Source organism: Lathyrus oleraceus, chromosome 7 (assembly GCF_024323335.1).
Source record: "Lathyrus oleraceus cultivar Zhongwan6 chromosome 7, CAAS_Psat_ZW6_1.0, whole genome shotgun sequence".
Lineage (NCBI taxonomy): Eukaryota > Viridiplantae > Streptophyta > Magnoliopsida > Fabales > Fabaceae > Lathyrus > Lathyrus oleraceus.
In genome coordinates this window covers 527,145,086-527,153,679 of record NC_066585.1, presented here as the reverse complement: position 1 = coordinate 527,153,679, position 8,594 = coordinate 527,145,086, and the positions used below count along the sequence as shown (strand labels likewise).

Here is an 8,594-nt window from a genome sequence, read left to right as displayed (position 1 = left end):
TCTGGTTAGGGTGAATTAATGTGTTAATTACTTAGCATTACATGTTGTTCTATAATGCTTGTTATATTGATTGAGGAACTCACCCTTACACCTATTTTTCAGGTAACGAGAAATGAGTTGAGTAGAAGCTAATGCTTGGAGTCTAGAGTAGTTCTTACGGGTCATGCTCTGATAGATGTAACATCGGGAGGGAATGTTTTAATTAATTTGATATTGTTTGTTGATTAATTTACATGTATTGTGTTACATGTTTTACATTGAGTTGAATTCTATTCCGCTGCGAATTATGCAAAGAACCTTATTTTGATTAAATAAATGAGCATGACAGGATATTTTAATGAGTTTGTGAGATGATTGTGTGACACCCTTCGGGGCATAATTACTCTGATGAATATATTGTTATTTTAATTATAATAATTTGGGGGTATTTAGAAGGGTGTTACATGTTGATGCAGAACAAGCAGGTTATAGCTTATGCTTCGAGACAATTGAGGGTTCATGAGAGGAACTATCCGACGCACGATTTAGAGTTGGCGGCTGTGGTGTTTGTTCTGAAGTTATGGAGGCATTACTTGTACGGGTCAAGATTTGAGGTTTTCAGTGACCATAAAAGTTTAAAGTATTTGTTTGATCAGAAAGAGTTGAATATGAGACAGAGAAGATGGTTAGAATTTCTGAAGGATTATGACTTTGGTTTGAATTACCATCCGGGTAAAGCAAACGTAGTGGCTGATGCATTGAGTCGGAAATCATTACATATGTCTATGTTAATGGTTAGGGAATTGGATTTAATTTAGCAGTTTAGAGATTTGAGTTTGGTGTGTGAGAGTACTCACAATAGTGTTAAATTGGGAATGTTGAAGTTAACGAGTGGTATTCTGGATGAGATCAGAGAGGGTCAGAAATCCGATATGCTTTTGGTTGATAAGTTGACTTTAGTGAATCAAGGTCAAGGTGGTGAATTCAGAGTTGATGAGAATGGTATTTTGAAATTTGGTAGTCGGGTGTGTATTCCGGATGTTACTGAGCTTAAGAAGAGTATTCTTGAGGAAGGACATCGTAGTGGCTTGAGTATTCATCCTGGAGCTACGAAGATGTATCATGATTTGAAGAAGTTATTTTGGTGGCCGGGAATGAAAAGAGAAATTGCGAGTTTTGTTTATTCCTGTTTGACTTGTCAGAAGTCAAAGATTGAGCATCAGAAACCGTCTGGGCTAATGCAACCGTTGGCTATTCCAGAGTGGAAGTGGGATAGTATCAGTATGGATTTTGTTTCTGGTTTGCCGAAAACAAGTAAGAATTTTGAAGCTATTTGGGTGATTGTTGATAGATTGACGAAATCGGCTCATTTCATTCCGATCAGAATGGATTATCCGTTAGAGAGACTAGCCGAGTTGTATATTGAGAAGATTGTAAGTTTGCATGGTATTCCGTCGAGTATTGTTTCGGACAGAGATCCTAGATTTACATCGAAGTTCTGGGAAGGTTTGCAGAAGGCTTTGGGAACTAAGCTGAGATTGAGTTCTGCATATCATCCGCAGACTGATGGTCAGACTGAGAGGACGATTCAGTCACTAGAGGATCTTTTGAGGGCTTGTGTTTTGGAAAAAGGAGGTGCTTGGGATTGTTATTTGCCTTTGATTGAGTTTACCTACAACAATAGTTTTCATTCGAGCATTGGTATGGCACCGTTTGAAGCTTTGTATGGTAGGAGATGTCGGACACCTTTATGTTGGTATGAGTCCGGTGAGAGTGCTGTGGTTGGACCGGAGATTGTTCAACAGACTACGGAAAAGATTAAGATGATTCAGGAGAAGATGAGGATTGCTCAGAGTCGTCAGAAGAGTTATCATGATAAGAGGAGGAAGTCACTTGAGTTCCAAGAGGGAGACCATGTGTTTCTTCGCGTCACTCCGATAACTGGTGTTGGTCGAGCTTTGAAGTCGAAGAAGTTGACACCTCGATTTATTGGTCCTTATCAGATTTTGGAGAGGATAGGGGAGGTAGCCTATCGTGTCGCTTTACCGCCGTCGCTTGCGAATTTGCATGAGGTTTTTCATGTGTCTCAGTTGAGGAGGTACATTCATGATCCGTCGCATGTAGTCCAAATAGATGATGTACAGGTGAGAGATAACCTGACTGTTGAAACATCACCTATGAGGATCGAGGATCGAGAGTTGAAGCAGTTGCGGGGTAAAGAGATTGCCTTGGTGAAGGTAGCTTGGGGAGGACCAGCAGGTGGCAATGTGACTTGGGAACTGGAGAGTCAGATGAAGGAGTCTTATCCGGAGTTATTTGCTTGAGGTATGTTTTCGAGGACGAAAACTCTTTTAGTGGGGAGAGTTGTAACACCCCAATAAAATAAAATAATTATTTAAATTAAGTTAATAGTATATTATTAATTTAATCAAATAATTGGGTTTTTTATTATTGGATTATTATTATTATTATTTTGGAATAATAATTATTGGAAAATATATAAGTTGGAATAAGGAAAAAGAGTTTTCATTTGGTAAAAGGGTTTTACGTGAAAACTGAGAAGCTGCAGAGAAGAGGAGAAAGGGGCAAAGAGGAAGAACCAGAGAGCAAAGGTTGGAGAAGAGCTTGGAGCTTAGAGATTTTGCCGGATTAACTCAGGTAAGGGGGGTTTATCGTCGTTTAATGGGTATTATGGATTAGCATGTACTGGGTAGTGATAAGCCATGGAATTGACCCTAATTGGGATTACGAATGCTGAAAAATTATGTTGGATAAATTGTGTTTAGGCTGTAATTGAATTTGTGTTTGAGTTAGTTGTGAATTTCCGAACGTATAGCTTTCTACGGAATTGGAATCGGAGGTCCGGAAGTCCTCCAACGGCGGAAAATGCGGAGAATTCTGCATTCTGCCTTGTGTTAGCGCAGGAACAGCTTCTGTCTTGCGTTAACCGGTTAACCCAGGGTGTTAACCGGTTAACACTGTGTTGAATTGTGTAAATTGCTGTTTTGTCTGCGTTAACCGGTTAACCCAGGGTGTTAACCGGTTAACACTGTTGTGATTGCTGAGATATTGCTGTTTGTGCTGCGTTAACCGGTTAACCCAGGGCGTTAACCGGTTAACACTGTTAAGTTTTGGGACAGGAAGCGTGTTTGTGCTGCGTTAACCGGTTAACCCAGGGCGTTAACCGGTTAACGCTGTTGCAGAGGGAAAAAGTGTTAATTAAAATGTTGTATGCCTAATTGATGGTTGCCTATACCCGTGTGTGATATAGTAGGGATTATTTCCCGCTGTTTTGAGCAGTATCGGTATTAGTAGAGTGTGCTAATACTGTGATTGAATTAATTGACATGATATGATGTTTTGATACATGTGTTGATGATGTGTGATGGTATGCATAATATTGTGAATGTATATGTTATGCATGTGTTGTGAATGGACTGTTTTATGGCTTAGAGTGTGAGCATATGTCCATTGTGGATTTTGTTGTGATGTTGCATTGCTAGATGATTAGCATGCATATTGTGGCCTTTATGGTGGTAGCTAATTCCCGTGGTGAGGAATTAGTGATGTTAGTCGTTTTGGACTGTTGTTGATGTTTGCATGCTAGGTGAATTAGCGTGCATAGCATGGCCCTTGGGTGGTAGCTAATTCCCATAGTGAGGAATTAGTGATGTGAGTCACTAGGTCTCAAATGAGTGGGACTAGTGAGCTTGGTAGCCGTACCTGGATTGGTCGGTGAAGTTGAACTATATGTTCAAGAATAGTCGGTACCGCATGCATGGAGTCTCATTGCATAAATTTTGTATGGCGTATAATATGAATGGATGTATTCCAGTATTATACGTGTGTTGTGTGTTTGTGTTGGCATTGAGTATGAGTATGAAGTGTGTTGGTGTTGAATATGATATTTGAGTTGATGTGTCGTTACTGAATAAGTGATATGATTAGGGTGATTAATGTGTTATTTACTTAACAATACATGATATTTTATAATGCTTGTTATATCGATTGAGGAACTCACCCTTACAACTTTATTTTCAGGTAACGAGCAGTGATTGAGTAGAAGCTAGTCCTTGGAGTCTAGTATAGTTCCTTAGGGGGTCGTGCTCTGATAGATGTAACATCGGGACGGGATGTTTTACTTATTTTCATTGATGATTGTTGAATAAGTTTACATGTATTGTGTTACATGTTTTATACTGATGTTGGACTTTATTCCGCTGCGAACTATGCAAATGTTTTATTTGATTAAATAAATGAGCATGACAGGATAATTTGGAACATGGTGTACAGTGTTTGTGTGTGACACCCTTAACTGCATAATTACTCTGAGTTTTATATGTTGTTTTAATTAAATATTGGGGTATTTTAGAAGGGTGTTACATACGACATGGAAGGGTGTCGAAACGCCGGTCCATCATCCTTTGCCTCTGTTGATAAGCGGGTCTGTTACCCGGTTGTTGCTGCTGTTGATACTGAGCTGGTTGACGTTGTGATTGTTGTTGTTGTAGTGGTGCTGCAGCTGGAATGGTCACAGCCGCAACATACGGTTGCTGATGATAATTCTGAAAATTATTCCTCCGGTTATCCATGTTATGATAAGAAGATATGGCATTCGCATCCCTTTCTCTCCTCTTCTGTCCCTGAATGAACGACTTCTTCACCCCTGATGAGGATCCACCTCCACTCTGGATCTTGTAGGTATTTAGGTAATTCTCCACCCTTTCTCCAGTAGAGACCACATCAGCAAAGTTGGAAGCATTGCAACCTACCAGACGCTCCAAGTAAGGTTCAGGCAGCGTATTCATGAACATGTTGGCCATTTCCTTTTCCAACATAGGAGGCTGAACACGGGAAGCTGTATCCCTCCAGCGTTGAGCGTATTCCCTGAAGCACTCATTGCTTTTAAGAGACAGATTCTGAAGTTGAGTTCTGTCCGGAGCCATGTCTGCATTATACTGATACTGCTTCACGAAAGCCTCTGCCAAATCCCTCCAGCAACGGATGTGGGCTCTGTCCAGCCTCATATACCATTCCAAGGATGCCCCAGCTAGGCTATCCTGGAAGAAGTACATAAGTAGCTTCTCGTCATCAGAGTATGCAACCATTTTACGGAAATAGGCTTGCACGTGAGTTTTGGGGCAAGAGCTGCAATTGTATTTGTCGAATATCGGGACCTTGAATTTCGGTGGCACCCTTACACCTGGGACCAGCCCCAAGTCAGCAACATCTACTCCCAGAGGATTCTGTCCTTCCACTGCCTTCAACCTTTCTTCCAATCTCCTAAACATGGGGTCCATGCCAAAGTCTTCTTGAAGCAAGGGAAACTGATCATCCTGACCATCCTGAATGGGTTGTTGACCGGAGGTGACATGTAGGATTGGGATAGGCCCCGGTCCATTGGGACCATTAGCCTCTCCAGCTGGAGGATCAGCCAACGTCTCCGGTTGAGTAATAGGGGGATCCCTCTGTACCAACAATCTAAGCTCCTGTTGTCCTTGAGCCACCCCTTGAACCAAATCCATGAATTGATTCATGTGAATCTTCATCTCGGCGAGCTCTGCCTGTAGGCTTTCCATTACTCTCTGTTGGTTCCTCCGGGTACCGTATCGGTGAATGCCTGAGTCAGCTATCCTGCTAGTGGGACACCAAACAAACTGAGAACACTGTGGCGGTACCTGTTATGCAAGACATGCGGATGACTATGCAAATGCAATGACATGTTTATCAATTCCAAAAGTATTCTACCCCCTTGATTCCAGTCTCACATTTGATAAATAGTGTAAGAAGAAAACCCCGACTAGAATCAAGAAGAAGATTTAAACCCCCTTGAAAAGGATAAACATGTGTTAAGTGATGTGAATGCAAATGATGTGATGATGTGAATGCAATGTAGTGGCATGTCAATCAGGATTGCTGTATCTGCTTGAACATCTGTCAGGTTGCACTGTCTGGAGAGAAATTAAGAGTACACCAAACAAAGGTCATGGGATGGGTCATGTTATCCTTAATATCAACCACCCATTTCGGCGGATTATGGTTTACACCTTATCAACACCCGAGTTTCATTGATATTAAGGATACCTGATTGGATCAACCATGAATCAAGGGTTTGTAGTAGGGGTGTTCAAAACCAAACCGGCCCAATAAAAAACCGCAAACCGAACCTAACCAAACCGAAAACCACAAAAACCGCATTCGGTTCGGATTTGTTTGGGCCACTTTATGACAGAACCGCGCGGTTTGGTTCGGTTTGCGGTTTATATTTTGAAACCAAACCAAACCAAACCAAACCGCGTTATTTACAACCCATTTATTTTACACCAAACCCAAGTCCATTTCTAAAGAAAGAAACCTAAAAACCTAGGGTTAGGAATAGAAGAAGGCTCACAAAATCATACACAAGCAAAGGCAATTGGCAAAGACAAAGTCGTACACAGAAGAAGGCAAACACAAAATCGTATCGTACACAGAAGAAGGAAGAAGGCAAAGACAAATTAGTTTCTCATCTTCATCCTCTTCACAATCGAAAGGTAAATCTCTCGCTTCCTCATGTTTCAATTTCGTTTTTCATCTCCTCTTCTCTAATATCCCTTCTTCTCTCTTTCTTAAATATGACTATTGAGAAGGAAGTCAGTTCTGTTGCCGAAAATCAGGTAAAATATAGAAATTATTCTCTGTAATTTGTGAGTTTTTAGGGAGATGGGTGAGTTCATAATTTGTGGTTAGTTGTCAATGATTGATTGGTTCAGTTTTATGATGATGTGACAATGTTAGTTTGGGTTCAATTAGTTTGTTCAGTTATGGTTAAAATGCATATCTGGTTTGAATCAATGGATTGTGATCTCATGACTTGTTGCTGCTCATTTATTTGTTGTTGAATATGTGACCATTGTTGAATTTCTTGCATTGGTTGTTATTGATATGTTATGTTAATGGACTTTTGTGAAGTTATTATGATACCTTGTATGATAAAAAATTTGTTGTCATGATGCTTTGTGATGATTGAACTGCTTGCCCTGTTGCATTGCTCTTGATTGTATTTACTGTTGCAGCCTTGATGAATGATGCTTTGATCTATTATGCTTGACGTAGAATGTTAGGTTTGAATGTTAGGTATTGATGTGCATATGCGTGGACTGGCTGGCTGCAATGTATGGCGCATAATTGTTGGTTGCTACAGCCTGTTGTGAAATTTTTATGCTTAGCATGATGATTGGAAATGTGCAGCTTGATCTGTTACATGTTATGATGATGTGTTAGGTCTGCTATGATGCTTGTTTCTGTAGGTTTTGTGTGGTGCTGCAGTAGGATAGCCATGGCTTGCTGCAGTAGGATAGCCATGGCTTGTTTCTGCAGGTTTTGTGTGGTCTGCTATGATGCATGGTTCTTCAGGTTTTTTGTTCATGATTTCCTTTTATTGCCTTGGTTTGGTTTGGTCATGTATGGTGCATTGTTATGTCACTTGTTTGGTGCATTGTTATGTCACTTGTGATAGGATATTAAGTGAACTATATGCATACTCAAATAAGTGCAGTTTAAATATTATGCAGTAAATTAACAAACAGTATATGTATATATATTTGCAGTCTGAAAATAATCCATCGATGGCGATGCCTACAGCAAATCCATCTCAAACTATTGATTTGGACAAACATGAAGATGGTAATGTTCAAAAGAAAAAGAAAAGGAAAGTTGGAGAAGTTGGTGATTCTAATGCTAATGATTCTAATGATAGAGATTCAGGTAAACAAAAACCTTGTAGGCCTAAATCTTGGGTTTGGGATCATTTTACAAGAGACACTTCGGGTACTCGTGCTAAGTGTAATTGGTGTACGAAGTCGTATGCTGCTGATTCACACAAAAATGGAACCACCAATTTAAATAACCATTTGTTGCATCAATGTAAAAAAATTCCCAAGAGTGTTCTTGATCCTACTCAAACCACTCTTAGCCTTCAAGAAGGCGGTAAAGCAACTAGTAATAATACACTTGTTGGTATCCATTTTGATGTTGAATTATGTAGACAAGCCTTAGCTAGAATGGTAATTGTGGATGAGTTGCCTTTTTCGTTTGTTGAAAATGAAGGATTTCGTTATTTTATGAGTGTTACACAACCTAGGCTCCCACTTCCGGGAAGGATTTCAATTGCTAGGGATTGTTTGAGTCTTTACATGAGTGAAAAACATAAGTTTAGAGACTTGTTTACTAAAACAAATCAAAGTGTCTGTCTAACAACTGATACTTGGACTTCCGTGCAAAATATTAATTATATGGTTCTTACTGCGCATTTCATTGATCAAGACTGGAAGTTGCGTAAAAGAATTCTCAATTTTTGTCCAATAACATCTCATAAGGGAGAGATAATTGGGAAAAGATTGAAAAGTGTTTGGAGGGTTGGATGATAGATAAGGTTTTCACCATCACAGTTGATAATGCTGCTTCAAATGATGTTGCTATCTCTTACCTAAATAATAGAATGGAGGATTGGAATTCACATCCATTAAAAGGAGAGCATTTACACGTCAGATATTGTGCCCACATTCTTAACCTTGTTGTCAATGATGGGTTAAAGTTGAAGAAAATGCATTCTTCAATTTCCAAAATTAGGAGTG

General features: G+C 39.8%; 1 protein-coding gene across 1 annotated transcript; it reads left to right on the top strand.

Annotated features, from left to right (window-relative positions):
- Positions 1 to 7,586: 7,586 nt before the first annotated feature.
- Positions 7,587 to 8,384, top strand: LOC127104776 (zinc finger BED domain-containing protein DAYSLEEPER). Its single transcript, XM_051041932.1, has one exon. It carries the CDS (start codon positions 7,587 to 7,589, stop codon positions 8,382 to 8,384), a length of 798 nt encoding a protein of 265 aa, XP_050897889.1.
- Positions 8,385 to 8,594: the final 210 nt, after the last annotated feature.